The sequence below is a fragment of the Salvelinus sp. IW2-2015 genome, linkage group LG16 (genome assembly GCF_002910315.2).
Source record: "Salvelinus sp. IW2-2015 linkage group LG16, ASM291031v2, whole genome shotgun sequence".
In the NCBI taxonomy this organism is placed as follows: Eukaryota; Metazoa; Chordata; class Actinopteri; order Salmoniformes; family Salmonidae; genus Salvelinus; species Salvelinus sp. IW2-2015.
Window position 1 is genome coordinate 15,748,900 of NC_036856.1, and position 23,154 is coordinate 15,772,053.

General features: G+C 44.2%; 1 protein-coding gene across 1 annotated transcript in view; it reads right to left on the reverse strand.

Moving 5' to 3' along the window:
* tle2b (TLE family member 2, transcriptional corepressor b) overlaps positions 1-23,154 on the reverse strand; it is a 96,337-nt gene that overhangs the window by 4,784 nt on the left and 68,399 nt on the right. Inside the window, 11 exon segments of the mRNA XM_070447552.1 lie at positions 5,550-5,626; positions 5,791-5,941; positions 15,933-16,080; positions 16,319-16,566; positions 16,656-16,905; positions 17,171-17,259; positions 17,685-17,854; positions 18,231-18,372; positions 18,499-18,669; positions 19,712-19,765; positions 22,106-22,231. Of these exon segments, the coding sequence (XP_070303653.1) occupies positions 5,550-5,626; positions 5,791-5,941; positions 15,933-16,080; positions 16,319-16,566; positions 16,656-16,905; positions 17,171-17,259; positions 17,685-17,854; positions 18,231-18,372; positions 18,499-18,669; positions 19,712-19,765; positions 22,106-22,231 (1,626 nt within the window).

Consider the following 23,154-nt stretch of genomic DNA (forward strand, 5'->3'; position numbering starts at 1 on the left):
GAGAATCACTGAAATTGAAAAAATCCAGGCTTTTATAAATAAAATCCAGTCTTACTTTATCAAAGGCCTGTTTCATGATCTTCTATTATTTATAGTAGTTGTGGTATATTATCTCCAATGTATCGTCCATGTAAAAAAACTTTTTAATTCAGAGTGCTATGCATTTTGTTAATATTTTTGCATCACATCATTGAAGTGTAAGAGGCCTCCAGTTTTTAAGATAGACTGGATCTTTATATTTGCCATCTGGGTCTTGTTTTAATAATAGTGAAATCAGACCTTCCTGCTGAGTACCTGACAAACTACCATTTCTATAGGAGTAGTTAAAACAAGCTAACAATGGAGCTTTGAGTATATCAAAAAAGCCTCTTTTTTTTTACAATTATTATTATATATTTTTTTTAAAGAATTCCTTACAGTAATCGTCATTCAGTGGGTGAGGATGAGATGGAAAAGAGAACATCTGCTTAAAATATTTAGCTTCCTGTTTTAAAATATAATTCGGAGAATCATAGATGACTCCATCTTCAGTAACGAGTTTCTGCAAATTATTTTTGTCAGCGTTCCTGTGTTGGAGATTCAGGAAGAATTTGGTGCATTTTTCTCCATATTCCATCCAGTTTGCTTTATTGTTGTAATAGATTACATTAGATCGTTCTTGAATAAGTACCTCCAGTTCTTTTGTTTTTCCTCCAACTTATTTTGTATCTCTGTAGTATTGTTTTTATTGCTTTCTACCTGTACTATTAGTACATGTATTTCCCTTGTTAATCTTGTCTCTTTAGACAGAAACTGCTTTTTTATTATTGATGAATATTGAATTGTCTGACCTCTGAAGGTACATTTAAAGGTATCCCAAACAATAAGAGGATTTGCTGAACCAATATTGTACTGGAAAATTCAGTTATACATTATTTTGTCTTAGTTAAAAATAAATTGTCCTCCAGTAAACTTTGATTACATTTCCAATATCCCAGTCCACGTGGAAATTCTATAAGAGTTATGTGAAGGCAAATTAGATGATGATCCAATCGCATTCTGTCTCCTATTAAAACTTTTTTAACCTTTGATGCAAGAGAGAAAGAGGCAAGAAAGTAGTCAAGACGACTAGCTTGATTAAGTCTCCTCCATGTATATCTCACTAGGTCGGGTGTAGATGTATTCACTGATTCAAAATAGGGCACAAAATATACTCTTTTTTTTACACAATAAATCGGTATAGTCAATCTATTATGGTATTTCTGATGGAACCATTCTCTACTTTTGAGAAAATTACCAAGTCATTAAAAGGGTTTTAGATCATCCCAGTAGTGGTAATTGCTCCACAAAGTTTCATAACAGACAATGGTGCTTGTAACTTTTCTTCTTCTTCTTCATGTCTGACAGGCAGAGTGGTGTGTCTCCCCAGGTTCTTAACCCTACGTGGTGCAGCTGTACTCTCAGCATTACTAATCACAGCTTTCAGCACCACAGAAACACAGGGGGCTGACTCTCTGACTCTCTCTACATTACCTGAATAAACAAGCCCTTCTACCTCCATTCTGTCTGTCTCCACCAGGCTCAGGCTCTGTCTGCATCAGACCTCATATCCTGGCCCCAGATGGTTTTCTAGACCTGCTCCTCTCTCAACCTCTCTCTTTCCTCACCCTCCTCTCGCAACCAATCCCTCCTCTGAACCTCTATAGTATCTCTCCCTCCTCCCCCTTCCCTCCTCTCTCAACCTCATCCTAATCCCTCCCTTCCTCCCTCCTCCACATCACAGGTTCATATCACCAGGGCTGTCAATCAGCTGGCCACTGGTGAGAGAAGCCATTTTGACTGACAGACACACTCACACTACAGAGACAGAAACAGGGAGGAGGGAGAGGTACAAAGGATGAGGTAGCGGTGAGTGAGAGTAAATGGAGGGAGGAGAAAGGGGAGGTATGTGTGTACATGTGAAAGAGAGAGATGAATCAGGGGAGTAAAAGAAGGAAAGCGAGAGAGAAAGCAGCAGATTAACAGTGTGTGAGACAGAGAGAGAGAGAGAGAGAGAAAGAGGGGGAGTAGGATCTGAGGGAGAGTGTGAGACGTCATGTGGGGGGGGGGGGGGACTGAGAGGCATTTGGCATTTGGATAACAAAGCAGATAGCCTCTGTGCATTTCAGAGCCCTAGGGAGACACTAACCGCCAAGGCTGCAGATTCCTCCTCTCTCTGCACTAGTCTAGCAAACAGCAAGATGACAGCCATACTGCCTCCCTCCCACAAACGACACATTTCCCCCTTTAAACAGCCCATCCCGTCCTGTAACTCATCATCACACTTATATATACCCAGCACAGACACAGTCTACAACAGCCTTGACTAAAAATGTATATTCTAGAAATGCACAATGCATTTCCTATGCGGGGAATTTTGAACCCGAGTTAAGTGCGTGTAAATGTAACGTAATTCCCTTTTTATGCATCTTTCTCTTTACTCGTATTCTGACCTTGAATTTAAGCATGAGAATAGCATGCTATTCACCCGCAATTTGTTTTGGGTGGAGATCAAAGAAATGAAGGTGTGGTGGAGGTGTCTACAGATACACCGTATGCTGACCTTTGATTAATTTACTCATAATTCGACCACCTTTACGCATGATGAAACAATGAATAAGGTCGAGCAACCGGTCAGTTCCAAGTGGAAAAACATCTAGTTTCTTTTCCCAATAGAAAGAACACCATTCTCCATACCCTGTCATTTACAAATTGATAAGTGCTATTGATGAGAGCCAGGTAAATGATTAAGCCATTTAGATAAGGGGATTGTAAATATAAAGGGCAATCGATTTATATCTATTTTACCTTATGATCGCTGGAGGCAAATGTGAAACCAGTCACATAGCAGCAAACTGAAGCATGTCAACATATCACCTTTTCCATAGTGAAGTTTATGAAARGCTGGCCTTATATATGAAATGTGGAGACCCAAGCTATAGACTTCTGTAGCCATGCTCAAATGACAGTATAGGTCCAAACCTACTGAGTTGTTTTATGAGTTCTAGAATGTTTTAATTTATATGTCCAGACTTTTCACTGTATGTTTTACAATTTTTATCGTGTTAAATATTAGCCACAATCGGTAGCCACAGTCAGTTATACCACCATACATTTATAACTGTCACTTTAGTGTTAGTTTCCTTAAATGTTGCATCATTCCTTTCCATTGTTAGTTTACTTTTTTTGCTCTGCGATGTTTGTGTTTTGGTTCCTGAGGATCACTAGCAATAGTGGATCATATTAGGCTGTATTCCATGTTGGGCAATTATTTGGAACATGTAACCTATTTGGATCATTCTGGAATGTACACCATACGTAGCAGTTTAAACCTGGAGCCTGGCGCACAGTTCACGACGACTGGAACGTTGTCATCACAGTGACATGATTAGTGAGGATTATTATAGTAGATTTATAGGACCACTGGTCAACACTTTTCTCACGTTCCAATATTTCATGGATTGAACAATTGAACATGGCAACATTTAGGATGAATCAAACCACTGCTTTAGATAAATGTACTGAAAACCCTATTGAATGAAAAGTCCACGAGAAATTCAAGTGGCAGGTTTTTCAGCAGTTGAATTCAATTTATTATGTGCGCGCAAGGGAACCGTACCTGCAAAGCCTATTACGCACCTTCATAAGGTAAGTCTGAATACCAACTACTGAGAAGTGCGTAGGAAAGGTGTGCTTAGGAAAGATGTACATTTCCTAAGTCTGAATCTGTAGACCTTACCGTAAAATGCTTACTTACAAGCCCTTAAGCCCTTAAACAACAATGCAGTTCAATAAATAGAGTTTAAAAAATATTTACCAAATAAACTAAAGTAAAAAAGGTCATTTGTACATGTAGGTAGGGGTAAAGTGACTATGCATAGATAATAAGCAGCGAGTAGCAGCAGCCTAAAAACAAAGGGGGGGGGGGGGGGGGTCAATGTAAATAGTCCTGGTGGCCATTTGACAGATTTTTACATTTACATTTACATTTAAGTCATTTAGCAGACGCTCTTATCCAGGGCGACTTACAAGTCGCTCTGGATAAGAGCAGTCTAATGGCAGTCTAATGGCTTTCAGCAGTCTAATGGCTTGGGGGTAGAAGCTGTTAAGGAGCTTTTTGGACCGAGTCTTGGCGCTCCGGTACCGCTTGCTGTGCAGTAGCAGAGAGAACCGTCTATGACTTGGGTGACTGTAGTCTTCCTCTGACACCGCCTAGTACAGTTGAAGTCGGAAATTTACATACACCTTAGCCAAATACATTTAAACTCAGTTTTTCACAATTCCTGACGTTTAATCCTAGTAAAAATCCCTGTCTTAGGTCAGTTATGATCACCAGACAAATTTTCTATAGGATTGAGGTCAGGGCTTTGTGATGGCCTCTCCAATACCTTGACTTTGTTGACCTTAAGCCATTTTGCCACAACTTTGGAAGTATGCTTGGGGTCATTGTCCATTTGGAAGACCCATTTGCAACCAAGCTTTAACTTCCTGACTGAAGTCTTGAGATGTTGCTTCAATATATCCACATAATTTTCCTCCCTCATGATGTCATCTACTTTGTGAAGTGCAGCAAAGCACCCCCACAACATGATGCTGCCACCCCCGTGCTTCACAGTTGGGATGGTGTTCTTTGGCTTGCAAGCCTCTATGGTGGTCTGCTTGAAACATGTAGGTATTACAGACTGGGTCAGGGAGAGGTTGAAAATGTCAGTGAAGACACTTTCCAGTTGGTCCGCACATGCTTTGAGTACATGTCCTGATAATCTGGCCCTGCGGCTTTGTGAATGTTGACCTGTTTAAAGTCCTTGCTCACATCGGCTACGGAGAGTGTAATCACATAGTTGTACAGAACAGCTGGTGCTCTCATGAATGCCTCAGTGTTGCTTGCCTCGAAGCAAGCATAAAAGGCATTTAGCTTGTCTGGTAGGGTCGTGTCATTGGGCAGCTCGCGGCTGGGTTTTCCTTTGTAGTCCATCATAGTTTGCAAGCCCTACCACATCCGACAAGCATTAGAGCCGGTGTAGTAGGATTCAATCTTAGCCCTGTATTGACGCTTTGCCTGTTTGATGGTTTGTCTGAGGCCATAGCGGGATTTCTTATAAGCGTCCAGATTAGAGTCTTGCTCCTTGAAAGCAGAAGCTCTAGCCTTTAGTTCGGTGTAGATGTTGCCTATAATCCATGGCTTCTGGTTGGGATAAGTACGTACGGTCACCGTGGGGATGATGTCGTCGATCACTTATTGATGAAGCCGGTAACTGAGGTGGTATACTCCTCAATGCCATTGGATGAATCCCGGAACATATTCCAGTCTGTGCTAGCAAAACAGTCCTGTAACGTAGCATCCGCGTCATCTGACCACTTCCGTATTGAGCGAGTCACTGGTACTTCCTGCTTTAGTTTTTGCTTGTAAGCAGGAATCAGGAGGATAGGATTATGTTTAGATTTGCCAAATGGAGGGCGAGGGAGAGATTTGTATGCATCTCTGTGTGTGAAGTAAAGGTGGTAACATTTTGAGTGTGTGTATTTTTCACCTGGAAAATACTGGCTCCATATGGCGTCCTCCACGCATTCAGCAGATTGTCCTTCCCTGTACTCACAAACCACTTCCCTGAAACACACGCACGCACACACACACACGCAAGCAAACACACACACAAACACACAACATTACACTTGGGCTCAGCAGACATATGGACTACACATCTCATTAGCATAAGTATAAAAGTTAGGAGAGTGTGTGTGAGTGTGGCAGAGTTGTGAGCTTGTACGTACCACAGGAGGCGAACTTGAGTGAGAGCACACAGCTCTCGTGGAGGTGCAGCTGGTACTTGTCTGGTTTGGAGACGTGCAGCACTTCTACATTACTGCTCTCCATGCCCACTGCCAGCCACTCTCCTGTAGGACAGTAGCCCAGAGAGAAGATCTTGGAGGGAGGGAGGTAGAAGGAGAGAGAGTGGGAGAAAAGGACTTCATTACACGAGTGAACGGAGCTCATCTGACAAAGATCATCAGCAGCATCATCATGTGTGATGTATTTATTATTCTTCCTGGGGTGCAGCAACATTAAGGCATACAGTTGAAGTTGGAAGTTTGCATACACCTTAGCCAAATACATTTAAACTCAGTTTTTCACAATTCCTTTAATCCTCATAAAAATTCCCTGTCTTAGGTCAGTTAGGATCCCCACTTTATTTTAAGAATGTGAAATAATAAATATTTCACTTTTTATTTCTTTCATCACATTTTCAGTGGGTCAGTTTACATACACTCAATTAGCATTTGGTAGCATTGCCTTTAAATTGTTTAACTTGGGTAAAATGTTTTGGGTAGCCTTCCACAAGCTTTCCACAATAAGTTGGGTGAATTTTGGCCCATTCCTCCTGACAGAGCTGGTGTAACTGAGTCAGGTTTGTAGGCCTCCTTGCTCGCACATGCTTTTTCAGTTATGCCCACACATTTTCTATAGGATTGAGGTCAGGGCTTTGTGATGGCCACTCCAATACCTTGACTTTGTTGTCCTTATGCCATTTTGCCACAACTTTGGAAGTATGCTTGGGGTCATTGTCCATTTGGAAGACACATTTGCGACCAAGCTTTAACTTCCTGACTGATGTCTTGAGATGTTGATTTAATACATCCACATAATTTTACTCCCTCATGATGCCATCTATTTTGTGAAGTGCATCAGTCCCTCCTGCAGCAAAGCAACCCCAAAACATGATGCTGCCACCCCCGTGCTTCACGGTTGGGATGGTATTCTTCGGCTTGCAAGCCTCACCCTTTTTCCTCCAAACATAATGATGGTCATTATGGCCAAACAGTTCTATTTTTGTTTCATCAGACCAGAGGACATTTCTCCAAAAAGTACAATCTTTGTCCCATGTGCAGTTGCAAACCGTAGTCTAGCTTTTTTATGGCAGTTTTGGAGCAGTGGCTTCTTCCTTGCTGAGCGGACTTTCAGGTTATGTCGATATAGGACTCGTTTTACTGTGCATATAGATACTTTTGTACCCCTTTCCTCCAGCATCTTCACAAGGTCCTTTGCTGTTGTTCTAGGATTGATTTGCACCTTTCGCACCAAATTACGTTCATCTCTAGGAGACAGAACGCGTCTCCTTCCTGAGCGGTATGACGGCTGCGCGTGTTTATACTTGCGTACTATTGTTTGTACTGATGAACGTGGTACCTTCAGGCATTTGGAAATTGCTCCCAAGGATGAACCAGACTCGTGGAGGTCTACAATTTCTTTTCTGAGGTCTTGGCTGATTTCTTTTGATTTCCCCATGATGTCAAGCAAAGAGGAACTGAGTTTGAAGGTAAGGCCTTGAAATACATCCACAGGTACACCTCCAATTGACTCAAATTATGTCAATTAGCCTATCAGAAGCTTCAAAAGCCATGACAGCATTTTCCTGAATTTTCCAAGCTAAAGGCACAGTCAACTTAGTGTATGTAAACTTCTGACCCACTGGAATTTGTGATACAGTTCATTATAAGTGAAATAATCTGTCTGCAAACAATTGTTGGAAAAATTACTTGTGTCATGCACAAAGTAGATGTCCTAACCAACTTGCCAAAGCTATAGTTTGTTTACAAGACATTTGTGGAGTGGTTGAATTTTTTTTTTAATGACTCTAACCTAAGTGAATGTAAACTTCCGACTTGAACTGTACAATTTAAAATATTACATGAAATTACATTTCATAACACTTTTCACAACACATTAAGTGTGTTGCCTCACCCGGAACCCAAACTGGCTGCGTGCGTGCGCCATCGTGCGCTATCGTGCATAAATGTATTTTGCCCCCCCACACCAAACGCAATCACGACACGCAGGTTAAAATATCAAAACAAACTCTGAACCAATTACATTAATTTGGGGACAGGTCGAAAAGCATTAAACATGTATGGCAATTTAGCTAGCTAGCTTGCCTTTGCTAGCTAACGTTAATTTGTCCTATTTAGCTAGCTTGCTGTTGCTAGCTAATTTGTCCTGGGATATAAACATTGAGTTGTTATTTTACCTGAAATGCACAAGGACCTCTACTCCGACAATTAACTTCTTATGGCTGCAGGGGCAGTATTGAGTAGCTTGGATGAAAGGTGCACAGAGGGGCCCAGAGTAAACGGCCTGCTCCTCAGTCATAGTTGCTAATATATGCATATTATTAGTAGTATTGGATAGAAACACTCTGAAGTTTATGTCTGTGAGTATAACAGAACTCATATGGCAGGCAAAAACCTGAGAAAAAATCCAAACAGGAAGTGGGAATTCTGAGGCTGGTAGATTTTCAACCAAGATCCCATTGAAATCACAGCGAGATATGGATGAGTTTGCACTTCCTACGGCTTCCACTAGATGTCAACAGTCTGTAGAACCTTGTCTGATGCCTCTACTGTGAAGGGGGGCCGAATGAGAGGGGAATTAGTCAGGTCTGCCATGACCTGACCATGCTTTGACCATGCGCGTTCACATGAGAGGGAGCTCTGTTCCATCGCTCATCTGAAGTCAATGTTATTCTCCGGTTGGAACGTTATTCAAGATTTATGTTAAAAACATTCTAAAGATTGATTCAATACATCGTTTGACATGTTTCTACTGACTGTTACGGAACTTTTGGACATTTCGTCAGCTTTTAGTGAACGTCCTTCCTGACGTTGGATTTGTTTACCAAACACGCTACAAAAATAGCTATTTGGACATAAATGATGGACATTACCGAACAAAACAAACATTTCTTGTGGGAGTCCTGGGAGTGCATTCCGACGAAGATCAGCAAAGGTAAGTGAAGATTTATAATGCTTTTTATGAGTTTTGTTGACTGCACAATTTGGCGGGTAACTGTATGGCTTGCTTTTGTGGCTGAACGCTGTTTTCAGATGATTGAATATTGTGTTTTGCCGTAAAGCTTTTTGAAATCTGACACAGCAGTTGCATTAAGAACAAGTGTATCTTTAATTCTATGTAAAACATGTATCTTTCATCAAAGATTATGATGAGTATTTCTGTTATTTGACGTGGCTCTCTGCAATTTCTCCGGATATTTTGGAGGCTATTCTGAACATGGCGCCAATGTAAACTGAGGTTTTTGGATATAAATATGAACTTAATCGAACAAGACATATATGTATTGTGTAACATGAAGTCCTATGAGTGTCATCTGATGAAGATCATCAAAGGTTAGTGATTCATTTTATCTCTATTTGTGCTTTTTGTGACTCCTCTCTTTGGCTGGAAAAATGGCTGAATTTTTCTGTGAGTTGGTGGTGACCTAACCTAATCGTTTGTGGTGCTTTCGCTGAAAAGCCTATTTGAAATCAGACACTTTGGTGGGATTAACAACAAGATTACCTTTAAAATGGTATAAGAAACATGTATGTTTGAGGAATTTTAATTATGAGATTTCTGTTGTTTGAATTTGGCGCCCTGCACTTTCACTGGCTGTTGTCATATCATCCCATTAACGGAATTGCAGCCATAAGAAGTTAATCCACACATAAACCGGCCAACCTAATCGTTTCTAGTCATCTCTCCTCCTTCCAGGCTTTTTCATCTTTGAACTTATATGGTGATCGCACCTAAACTTTCATTGTATTACCACGACAACCGGCAACAAAGTTCGTCTTTCAATCACCCACGTGGGTATAACCAATGAGGAGATGGCACGTGGGTACCTGCTTCTATAAACCAATGAGGAGATGGGAGAGGCAGGACTTTCAGCGCGATCTGCGTCAGAAATAGGAATGACTTCTATTTTAMCCCTTGGCGTCGCAGACGCTCGTTGGCGCGCGCGAGCAGTGTGGGTTCAAAAATGGAATAACATGGATTTCAAAATGTATTTTGCGACGCTCGCGCACGCGACGTGTCCGGTCTGGTCAGCATGTGCAGGCCACTACTCTGCTATCACATATCTCCAATACAAAACCCATGTGTACGTGTGTGTAGAGTGCGTGCCTTATCATGTGTCTGTGCCTGTGTGTGTCTTTTCACAGTCCCCACTGTTCCATGAGGTGCATTTTATCTGTGTTTTTTATCTGATTCTACTGCTTGCATTAGTTACCTGATGTGGAATAGAGTTCCATGTAGCCATGGCTCTATGTAGTGCTGTGCACCTACCATAGTCTGTTCTGGACTTGGGGACTGTAAAGGCATGTCTTGTGGGGAATGCATGGGGGTCCGAGCTGCGTGCTAGTAGTTTAAACAGAAGCCTCCATGCATTCAGCATGTCAACACCTCTTACAAAAACAAGTAGTGATGTGGTCAATCAGTCCTCCACTTTGAGCCATGAGAGATTTACATGCATATTATTAATGTTAGCTCTCCGTGTACATTTAAGGGCCAGCCGTGCTGCCCTCTTCTGAGCCAATTATAATTTTCTGAGGTCCCTCTTTGTGGCACCTGGCCACACAACTGAACAATAGTCCAGGTGCGACAAAACTAGAGCCTGTAGGACCTACCTTGTTGAAAGTGTTGTTAAAAAGGCAGAGTAGCGCTTTATTAGGGACAGACCTCTCCCCATTTTAGCTACTGTTGTATCAACATGTTTTGACCATGACAATTTGCAATCCACGGATTGTCACGCCCTGATCTGTATCACCTGTCCTTGAGATTGTCTCCACCCCCCTCCAGYTGTAGCTTATTTTCACCAGTGTATTTATCCCTGTGTTTCCTGTCTCTCTGTGCCAGTTTGTCTTGTATGTTTCCAAGTCAACCAGCGTATTTCCCATTCTCCTGCTTTTCCATGATCTTTTTTTCTATTCCTCCCTTTTGACCCTTGCCTATTTCTGGACTTTGTACCCGCCTGCCTGACCATTCTGCCTGCCTTGACCACGAGCCTGTCTGTCACTCTGTACCTCCTGGACTCTGATCTGGTTTTGACCTTTTTGCCTGTCCACGACCATTCTCTTGCCTACCCCTTTGGATTAATTAACATTGTAAGACTCCAACCATCTGCCTCCTGTGTCTGCATTTGGGTCTCACTTTGTGTCTTGATACGGTTACTCCAAGCAGTTTAGTCACCTCAACTTTCTCAATTTCCACATTAATTATTACAAGATTTAGTTGAGGTTAAGTGAATGATTTGTCCCAAATACAATACTTTTAGTTTTGAAATATTTAGGACTAACTTATTCCCTGCCACCCATTCTGAAACTAATTGCAGCTCTTTGTTAAGTGTTGCAGTYATTTCACTCGCTGTAGTAGCTGACGTGTATAGTGTTGAGTCATCTGCATACAGAGACACACTGGCTTTACTCAAGGCCAGTTGTATGTCATTAGTAAAGATTGAACAAAAGTAAGGGGCATAGACAGCTGCCCTGGGGAATTCCTGATTCTACCTGGTTTATGTTGGAAAGGCTTCCATTAATGTCCTTCCCTATAAGCGTGCTGAAAGGCTGTCAATTTGTTTACAGTAAAATAGCATTGTATCTGGTCAAACACAAATTATTCCCAAAGTTTACTAAGGGTTGGTAACAGGCTGATTACTGGCTCAAATAGCCAACCAAAGGCGGCTTTACTATTCTTGGGAAGCTGAATTACTTTTGCTTCCCTCCAGGCCTGAGGGCGCACATGTTCTAGTAGGTTTAGATTGAAGATATGGTAAATAGGAGTGTCAATATCGTCCGCTAATATCCTCAGTAATTTTTCATCCAAGTTGTCAGACCCCGGTGTCTTGTCATTGTTGATAAACAACAATCATTTCCCCCCTCTTCCACACTCACTTTACGGAATTCTAAATAACAATGTTTGTCTTTCATCATTTGATCAGTTATACTTGGATGTGTAGTGTCAGCGTTTGTTGCTGGCATGTCATGCCTAAATTTGCTGATCTTGCCAATGAAATAATCATTAAAGTAATTGGCAATATCAGTGGGTTTTGTGATGAATGAGCCATCTGATTCAATGAATGATGGAGCTGAGTTTGTGTTTTTGCCCTAAATTTCATTTAAGGTGCTACAAATATTTTTACTATCATTCTTTATACACTGCTCAAAAAAATAAAGGGAACACTAAAATAACACATCCTAGATCTGAATGAATGAAATATTCTTATTAAATACTTTCTTTACATAGTTGAATGTGCTGACAACAAAATCACACAAAAATGATCAATGGAAATCAAATTTATCAACCCATGGAGGTCTGTATTTGGAGTCACACTCAAAATTAAAGTGGACAACCACATTACAGGCTGATCCAACATTGATGTAATGTCCTTAAAACAAGTCAAAATGAGGCTCAGTAGTGTGTGTGGCCTCCACGTGCCTGTATGACCTCCCTACAACGCCTGGGCTTGCTCCTGATGAGGTGGCGGATGGTCTCCTGAGGGATCTCCTCCCAGACCTGGACTAAAGCATCCGCCAACTCCTGGACAGTCTGTGGTGCAACGTGGCGTTGTGGATGGAGCGAGACATGATGTCCCAGATGTGCTCAATTGGATTCAGGTCTGGGGAACGGGCGGGCCAGTCCATAGCATCAATGCCTTCCTCTTGCAGGAACTGCTGACACACTCCAGCCACATGAGGTCTAGCATTGTCTTTCATTAGAGGAACCCAGGGCCAACCGCACCAGCATATGGTCTCACAAGGGGTCTGAGGATCTCATCTCGGTACCTAATGGCAGTTAGGCTACCTCTGGCGAGCACATGGAGGGCTGTGCGGCCCCCCCAAAAAATCCCATCGCCAAACCGGTCATGCTGGAGGATGTTGCAGGCAGCAGAAAGTTCTCCACGGCGTCTGTCACTTCTGTCACATGTGCTCAGTGTGAACCTGCTTTCATCTGTGAAGAGCACAGGGCGCCAGTGGCGAATCTGCCAATCTTGGTGTTCTCTGGCAAATGCCAAACGTCCTGACGGTGTTGGGCTGTAAGCACAACCCCCACCTGTGGATGTCGGGCCCTCATACCACCCTCATGGAGTCTGTTTCTGACCGTTTGAGCAGACACATGCACATTTGTGGCCTGCTGGAGGTCATTTTGCAGGGCTCTGGCAGTGCTCCTCCTGCTCCTCCTTGCACAAAGGCGGAGGTAGCGGTCCTGCTGCTGGGTTGTTGCCCTCCTACGGCCTCCTCCACGTCTCCTGATGTACTGGCCTGTCTCCTGGTAGCGCCTCCATGCTCTGGACACTACGCTGACAGACACAGCAAACCTTCTTGCCACAGCTCGCATTGATGTGCCATCCTGGATGAGCTGCACTGCCTGAGCCACTTGTGTGGGTTGTAGACTCCGTCTCATGCTACCACTAGAGTGAAAGCACCGCCAGCATTCAAAAGTGACCAAAACATCAGCCAGGAAGCATAGGAACTTGAGAAGTGGTCTGTGGTCAACACCTGCAGAACCACTCCTTTATTGGGGGTGTCTTGGTAATTGCCTATAATTTCCACCTGTTGTCTATTCCATTTGCACAACAGCATGTGAAATTTATTGTCAATCAGTGTTGCTTCCTAAGTGGACAGTTTGATTTCACAGAAGTGTGATTGACTTGGAGTTACATTGTGTTGTTTAAGTGTTCCCTTTATTTTTTTGAGCAGTGTATAATGTATCTTTGTTTCATAGTATAGTTTCTTTTTATTCAGTTTAGTCACAGGATTTCTCAATTTGCAGTACGTTTGCCAACTGGTTGTGCAGCCAGACTTATTTGCCATTCCTTTCGCGTCATCCCTCTCAACCATACCATTTGTCAATTCCTCATCAATCGACAGGGATTTAACAGTTTTAAAGTCATTTTCTTAATGATTGCATATTAGCAACTGGAATAAGCAATTTCATAAATGTGTCAAGTGCAGCGTCTGGTTGCTCCTCATTACACACTACAGACCAACAAATACTCTTTACATCAACATATCAATCACTACAAAACATATTTTACACTATATTAGGCAAACTATATTGTGAGCATTACATCCAATGGATTTGGATACTGCTTTACAGAAAATGTCTGCAGCATTAGGAAAGATGTGATCAATACATGTTGATGATTTCATTCCTGTGCTGTTTGTAACTACCCTGGTAGGTTGACTGATAACCTGAACCAGGTTGCAGGCACTAGTTACAGTTTTAAGCTTTTTCTTGAGTGGGCAGCTTGATGAAAGCCAGTCAATATTTAAATTACCCAGAAAATATACCTCTCTGTTTATCACATACATTATCAAGCATTTCAAAAGTTATCCAGATACTGACTGTTAGCACTTGGTGGTCTATAGCAGCTTCCCACAAAAAAAGGGCTTTAGGTGAGACAGATTAACATGTAGCCATATTACTTCAACAGTACTTAACAGGATCCAGGAACCCAAATGATTTGGATGGATCCCATCCTCCTTATAAAACAAGCTTTGTTTCCAGAAGGTATCAAAATTGTCAAATGTTACACCCACAGACTTGCAATAGTCACGTAGCCAGTTATGGAGGGCTAAAAGTCTGAAACATTCAATGCCACGATTTAGGGAGGCCACAGGGCCAGATATTATGGGGCGTTCGTTGGTGTCAATTAGAGACCCAATCAGTTATTTAAAATCAATTTTCAGCGTTCTGAGCTAACCTTCATAAGGTCATTGAATCCCACATGAACTATGATAGACTCAATTTCCTGATGCTGGTTTAAAATGTTTGGGAGCAGCTTATTGATGTCCTGTATCCGTTTTTGCTCCAGGGACTGAGACATTTCTCACCATTGAACTGCCCAATACAATGGCCGGAGAAGGGATGGAGAAATACGCCCATTTCTACCCCTCACACAATTCGTGGAACCTTTCACGGGCCCAGGAGAAGCAGGATAGCATACACCCGCAGCTACCAGCGATAGGTCCAGACCTCCCACAGCAGGCAGTACCCCGTCAGATCCAGAGTGAGGGGAAAGGAGCAAAACTCAATAACGAAGCCGCTGCTGGAGTCAGCGTAGATGGAGTCAGCACAGCTGTCGCAGACACAGGCAATCCCAGTGATAAAGGTTCAGGTAGATCAGGCACCAGGACGGCGTAGATATTCCTCATGTGAATCTGCTCCGGACCTCTCCCAGACACTCCAATCCGCTTAGCAGCATGCCGCTGCCTTCGGTTTCCACGACTTGTGACATGGGCCCAGCGATGATTGGGACAATCATCTTGCTGTTCTCCGTCTACTCCACTATGGAAGAGGAGAAGCAGATGGAGACGACTTCCTTGGCAGGCAAGTTCCAGGTAGCACAGGCAATTCGGATAGGGACAGATGACAAGGCAGGGATACATCCATTAAGCCCGAGCTACGTCCAGCCACATGAGCTGAGAACGAGAAAGTTCCAATTTGTGTTTTCCCCTTAAGTTCACACAGACTTGAAATTTGCTTGCTAAGGATAGCCACCTCATTCCTGTAATCCTCCGCAAGCAAACAATTGCCGTATTGGAACTCCGGATTGTCAATATTGTCCCAGACAAGAGCGTAATAAACACAGCTTCTACAGCGCTGGAAATGTTTARTAGCTATTCCAGGCGATGCCGGCTCCATTGCAACCTAGTTAGCTAGCTGTCAGCAGGTTGACACAAACACTTATGAACAAAATAAAACTTTGGAAACAACAGGCCGAAACAACAGGTCGAAGCCCGGCAGGTATCCAAGTAACTGATGAACATGAAAAAAACAAATGTGTAGTTGTAATTGCATTCGCAAACTTGTAACTTAATATTTGCGAGCAATAATTTTATTTGTGCACATGTCAATTTCTGGCGCTCAGACMTTTGGCAGTTCTCTAGCGCCCTACTGTGACAAAAATATGTAGATGTGCAAACAGTGATGTGATAGAACAGAGAGAAACAGTGACTGGTTTGATATAGAGGCTGATATGTATCATATATTAACAGGTGCAGTGCTTCTCATAAAGGCAGTACTGAGCTGGTCTTAGCTAGTCTCAGCTAATCGCACAATGTCTCAGGTATTCCATCAGTACCTGTGAGGTGAAGTCATGCTGCTGCAGCTGCCGTCCCTCTCTCAGGTCCCAGCAGCGTACTGTGTTGTCCAGCCCCCCCGTCCACAGTTTGGTCCCATCGTTGGAGATGTCAATACAGCTGGCCCCGTCAGTGTGACCCTGGAACTGCCTGGGGAGCAMAAAGATCACATCAACACCTAGCCATTCAGATGTAATCCATAGTCTATACAGTAAACCCCTACCCTGCTTTCTCCTCCCCCTATCCTCTTCTCTTCTCTCCTGTCCTACCCTCTCTCTCTCCTCATACCTGACCAGGGGCTCTGGTTGTGGAGGTCCCAGACTACGATGTCTCCCCCTATACCCCTCCTAACCTCCTCCTCATCATCCTCCTCTCCTCCTCCTCTTACCTGACCAGGGTCTGGTTGTGCAGGTCCCAGACTACGATGTTGCCGTCACTGCAGCAGGAGAAGCAGACCTTGTTGTCGGGGGAGATGGCCAGAGCGTAGCAGGCCGGGGCAGAAGACGTCAACTCCGCCTTGATGCGGGGAGTAGGTGTGGCCAAGTCCCAGATTGACAACGTGCTGGCCTCGCCTCCAACAATGAGGGTCCGCCCATCAGGAAGAATCTTACATGAGCGGATGTAGTTATCCCTGTTCTGATTGGTGTGAAGAAAGAACATGTGTATTGGACTGGCAAAACAAGCAATATTATTGGTTAAGCCTTTTAAAGTGTGTGTCCACTCACCAGACAGTCGAGCTGGGCCATGGCACTCTTGCTGCCAGGCTGGCTGATGTCCCACACCTTGACACAGCCCTTGCCGCCGGTGTAGACGTGACGTGTGGAGGTGCTGATGGTGACGGCACACACCACCTCTCCGTGGTTCAGAGTGTGGATCTGACGGGCATGTCGTGGGATGCCCGGGCCCAGCAGGGCATCCGGAGGGAAAGGAACCGGTTGCATCTGTCCATCCGCACTGACGTGGAAAGAGTAAGCACTGGAGAGAGGCAGGAGGGAGAGAATGGAAAGAGTGCCAACCACTGCAATCTACATCTGTATATTATTACAAAAACTAAGTGCTTGCTACTTGCTAAAACCTTGAAGACTGTCAACACTGTAATGGCATTAGAAGTTGAGAAATAGTCTTCTAGTACAGAGTGTTATTTGTGATGGCAGAGTTTGCGGCTTGCTCCAGCTATTACAACAACAGCCATCTTTCTTTCTGTCTGGATAGATTTAGATGGAGGAGAAGAGAGACGTACGGTTTTCCCCCGGAGGATCCACCAGGCAGTGAGGAGGACAGCCCTGGGGCCCTGAGGTGGGACCGAGACTCATACGCCATCTGGAGAGACTAGGAGGACCAAGACATTAGGAGTTTACTAATAGAATCATCCTGTGTTGTAACAGTTTAATCTCAGTAAATCCTGATCTCATCAAGTTGAGTGAAATCTTGACAATTCATCCAAAACAAGCTTCCAAACCAAATACTACTAAGAATCCATCTTCATCAATAAAAAATGTATTGTTTTAAATGAGTGGTGCACATCTTCGATCCTCTAGGCAACTGGTTTCCCTTCTTGCTTTCTAATTGAAAGCAATCTAATTGATTCAGACCTGGGTAACCAGGTGCACGCACTAACTAGCGAATTAGAGACATAATTGATCAATTAAGTGCCAGGAAGAGACAAAGACTATAGACAATGCAGCCAGTGAGGTCTGCCGTTGTAGACAGGTGTTTTAAACAGAGAGACCAGTGARGCATTTTATCTAACTCACCAAGGGGCTGCGGGTGTAGACGCTGGCGGCGGTGCTGATCTGGGGCGAGAGGGTCAGGGCAGCCCCGAAGCCCCCGGGACTAGCCAGCTCCCCGTTGAGGCCTGCGTGGGACACCACCCCAAAGTGAGCTGGGTATGAACCGGGGGGCACAGACAGGGGACTGCGGAGAGCTGGAGAGGCGAGGAGGGGGTGAGGGGGGACATGAGAACACACCTTACATTCCAGCGGGTAAGAAAGGGTTGGGGTCTAACTGGTAGAGATGTGTTGTCAACAATCAAGTTCCTCTCGGTTTCTTATAGGCTACAATGCCGTCTTTATTGCTTTAGGCAGAATATGGCAGATATGAGTACAATACGGGACCACAGGAGCATATCATCACAGTAGGTGTGGGATAATGGTACGATGATCAGATGGAAGGTATAATTATGTTATTACAGGGCTATATGATCACAGTAGTGTGATTTGAAGGTTTAACAGGGGTGCAGGGGTATAATAACAGGGGTACAGACATAGGGTATGGCAGGCAGACAGGGGTGTCTGACTCACCCAGGGGGTCAGCGGAGGAGGCAGCCTTGCTGAGCAGACGGAGGCAGGACGTACTGGGGCCGGCGGGGCCGGGGGTAAGGGCCTCACGGTGAGAGGGGGACGGGGTGCTCGACTTAGACAACGGCGACCCAGACTTCTCCATCTACAAAGAGGTAAAGAGATACTGTCAAACGAAGCACCTCCATACAGATACTGTAAACAAGTGATAAGTACTTTAATTGGTGGATTTTGGCCACCATGTTAATGCTTGACGATGAATGTATCATACCTGTGCTGGGTCCTTGGCCTTGCCTGGGGTGGGGCTGTGTGGTGGTTGGGGGGAAGGGGCCTCCCCGGGGCTCCTGGGGGACCCTGGTAACTCCTTCCTCAGGGTGGGGGCCCGGTCCAGACCGTTCCCGTGGGGGGAGTGATGGGGGCTACCCACGGGGGATGTGGGCTCCTGGAGACACACAGAGAGATATGGGAGACCAGGTCACCCCAAAAGCCATGCAAGAAGACAGTAGCATTCACATTGGCTGTGAAAAAAACAAAAACCCATAAATCTGTAACATTATAGACATTATAGTTAGATTACTATAGTATCTGTATGGGTTTAAGCACAAGTGTGCATGAGGCCTGTATGGTACTGTAAGTCAAACTCAGCTGACTGTCTACCTCCCTGCCACAGCCACCTAAATAAAACCATTCCCATCTGCTCCCAGTGTGCTGCAGTCAGCACTTCTACTGTGTCTGAGCAGAGCAGAACACACATCCATAGACTGTTCTAGTATAGTCACCAGAGACACTCCCTCTCACACACCCATTAAGCACATTTGTCAAATTCTCCAATTGTTCTGTATTCACAAATCACACAAGAGACTTTCCTGCTTTTGTGCATTGTGCTGCGCAGTATCAAACACAGAAGGCTTAGATAAAACATATTTTGGTACACTGCGTGAAGTATTTAAAGAATTTAAACGTTCTGAGGGCATAAACGGCTTTGCATAAATAAAGGAAGCACACTGCTGCCATCTGATGAAAGGAGGGGTGTGTGTGTGTTTATGTGTGCATGAGGTGTGTGTGTGTGTATATGTGGTTGTGTGTGTTCAGCAGGGAGACTGTACTCGGTAGGAGAGGAGAGAAAAGCAGCAAGCTAGCTTCCAATAATGTGCTTATATAAAAATATTCACTATTTTCAAAATCCCGACGCAAGTGTCTAATTCTCCTATACTTAACCAGCCACAGTGAAACAACAAGGTCTTAGAGAGAGGAGTCTTCCATTTGAACTATGTTCTATTGGCTAGGGAGGGTCTGGTCAATACTGACCGGTTTCAGCCAGTATAGCTACAGTAGTTATATATGACTCATTGTTTGTTTTTCCGCAACAGTATCGGATGCTGATTTAAGGTCAGTTTAGCGTTTTCTCTCTGATGGTTGCCGTTAGACTGGGTTCAGGGTAAGCTGATCCTAGATCTGTGCCAATGGTTGACTGACACACTTACCTCGTTAGAGACATCCACAACCAGGTTGTCCTCACTCTTGTCCCCATCACTGTCCTGTGAGACAGAGGAGAGAGGAGAATGTCAGAAACACAAACATTCTCTATCACACAAACATTGCCCACAGCTCACTCCCTCACTCTGTCAGGCACACACAACCTCTCTCACTCTGTTTGGRCATATCACTGCTTTACTCCTCTCTCTCCCTTCCTCTTTATCTCTGGGAATACGGGTGACAGCGATGGCACTTAGTCACCATGGCAACAACGCTTTGATGTGATCATGGCCTGATATTCCTATTGACATCACGTGGAGTGACATCACCCCCTAATTGTATTGAGCCAGATCAGGGCCACGGTGGAGATGAGACTATTCCTGGACATAGACAGACCGGACAAAAACAACCATTATGTAGTACAGAGAGGCTGATGATCAACAGAGCTCCCTGTCCAGCCTGTTTTAAAAACACAACACCTCCCTTTACGAGAGGCTACACTGATGTGATGTGTGAGGCAGTTCTCATACTGATGTGATGTGTGAGGCAGTTCTCATACTGATGTGATGTGTGAGGCAGTTCTCACACTGATGTGATGTGTGAGGTCATGTGTACTGGGGCCCACTGATGTGAGTGTGAGGCAGTTTCTCACACTGATGTGATGTGTGAGGCCCAGGTCTCACCTGATGTGACGTGGTGAGGCAGTTCTCATACTGATGTGACGTGTGAGGCAGTTCTCATACTGATGGTGATGTGTGAGGCAGTTCTCATACTGATGTGATGTGTGAGGCAGTTCTCACACTGATGTGAGGTTGAGGCAGTTTCTCATACTGATGGATGTGTGAGGCAGTTCTCACACTGATGTGAGTGTGGGCAGGTCTCACACTGATGTGAGTGTGAGGCAGGTCTCAACTGATGTGACGTGTGAGGCAGTTCTCACACTGATGTGATGTGTGAGGCAGGTCTCATATGACTGATGTGAGCGTGTGAGGCAGTTCTCATACTGATCGTGATGTGTGAGGCAGTTCTCATACTGATGTGATGTGTGAGGCAGTTCCATACTGATGTGTATGGTAGGTCAGTTCTCATACTGATGTGAGTGTGAGGCAGTTCTCACACTGATGTGACGTGTGAGGCAGTTTCTCACACTTGATTGTGATGTGTGAGGCAGTTCTCACATCATGTGACGTGTGAGGCAGGTTCTCACACTGATGTGACGTGTGAGGCAGTTCTCACACTGATGTGATGTGTGAGACAGGTCTCATACTGATGTGACGTGTGAGGCAGTTCTCATACTGATGTGATGTGTGAGGCAAGTTCTCACACTGATGTGATGTGTGAGGTAGTTCTCATACTGATGTGATGTGTGAGGCAGTTCTCACACTGATGTGATGTGTGAGGCAGTTCTCACACTGATGTGATGTGTGAGACAGGTCTCATACTGATGTGACGTGTGAGGCAGTTCTCACACTGATGTGACGTGTGAGGCAGGTCTCATACTGATGTGATGTGTGAGGTAGTTCTCACACTGCTGTGATGTGTGAGGCAGTTCTCATACTGATGTGATGTGTGAGGCAGGTCTCATACTGATGTGATGTGTGAGGCAGGTCTCATACTGATGTGATGTGTGAGGCAGTTCTCATACTGATGTGATGTGTGAGGCAGGTCTCATACTGATGTGATGTGTGAGGCAGTTCTCATACTGATGTGACGTGTGAGGCAGTTCTCATACTGATGTGACGTGTGAGGCAGGTCTCATACTGATGTGATGTGTGAGGCAGGTCTCACACTGATGTGATATGTGAGGCAGGTCTCATACTGATGTGATGTGTGAGGCAGTTCTCACACTGATGTGTGAGGCAGTTCTCATACTGATGTGTGAGGCAGTTCTCACACTGCTGTGTGACGCAGTTCTCATACTGATGTGATGTGTGAGGCAGTTCTCACACTGATGTGATATGTGAGGCAGGTCTCATACTGATGTGATGTGTGAGGCAGTTCTCATACTGATGTGATGTTCGAGGCAGTTCTCACACTGATGTGATATGTGAAGCAGGTCTCATACTGATGTGATGTGTGAGGCAGGTCTCATACTGATGTGACGTGTGAGGCAGTTCTCATACTGATGTGACGTGTGAGGCAGTTCTCATACTTATGTGATGTGTGAGGCAGTTCTCATACTTATGTGATGTGTGAGGCAGTTCTCATACTGTATTTATGTCAATCAGAACACTCACTCCACAGAGCGAGAGAGATCATGTTCACTAGGGTTATCTATTTTGGTGATCAATCACTTCCAAGTTAAACACATATTTGACTGGTAGAAGGAGCGTGACCCCCGGTTAACCTGTGATGTCAGAGACACCGTTAATACTGCGGGTTTGATTGAATGGCGTACGTACGTAGTGAGGTGGGAGAGGCTCTTTGTCATCACAGCGCCTCCTCTTTGCGTCCCCTCCCTGGGAGGAGGAGTACCCCCCCGACGGGCCCTGGCGCTCCTCCACCGGTTGGCTGTCTGTCGATGAACACTGACTTACTCTGCACACACACACAAACAACGCACACACACACACACACACACAACACAACACACACACACACACACACACACACACACACCACACACACACACACACACACACACACACCACACATCACACAACTCACACATAAACGGAGAGGAAAAAAACACACAGCAGGTAAGTCATAGAAAAAATGCAACCAAACAACACATTTATGAATGTGTTATTATGAATGAACTTTCTCCCTGACACTGAAAACTTCATGTAAAATATGACTCTGATCATTGTACAAGAAGCCCATTTTCTGGCTATTTATACTAGAAAGAGCGTGGTGGGACACCCCATAATAGAGGAATAAAACATCAAAGTGGAGTATTATTTCTGGGGTCTATGTGGCATAACTCTATTCTCTTTCATCGTTTGACTCCTACGGAAAGTTCTGCTCTTTAGAACTGTAGAGGACACAGGAAGGAAGCTGGTTGGACGGACATGACCAGAACACACAAAGAACCACAGTTTTCTCAACAAACTCCCAGTCTTCTCCTCCATCTCTCACTCCCCCTCTCCTTCTTCCCCTCGCTTTCTCTTTCTTCCTCTCTATTTAAAATTCAAAAATGTAATATTGGCACGACTTAACAAATACAAATTGATATGCATCTCTCCTACCTCCGTCCCTCCTTTCATCCATATTTTGAAGGACGTTCATACAAACCCGACCTCTTATCAGACCATTGGGTAAAGGGGTTAAGAAAATAAAGAAAAGGCTATTGCAAACTTAAATCATTTTGACTTCGTAATAAAATAAAGACACAGTCAACTGTTTCCCTTTTTACTTGCTCCCCTCAGAGTACCCTCCCTATTTCCTTCTTTCTTTCTTCTCTCATTCTATATCTCTCATTTCTTCTCTCAACTCCTCCCTCTTTCTGTTA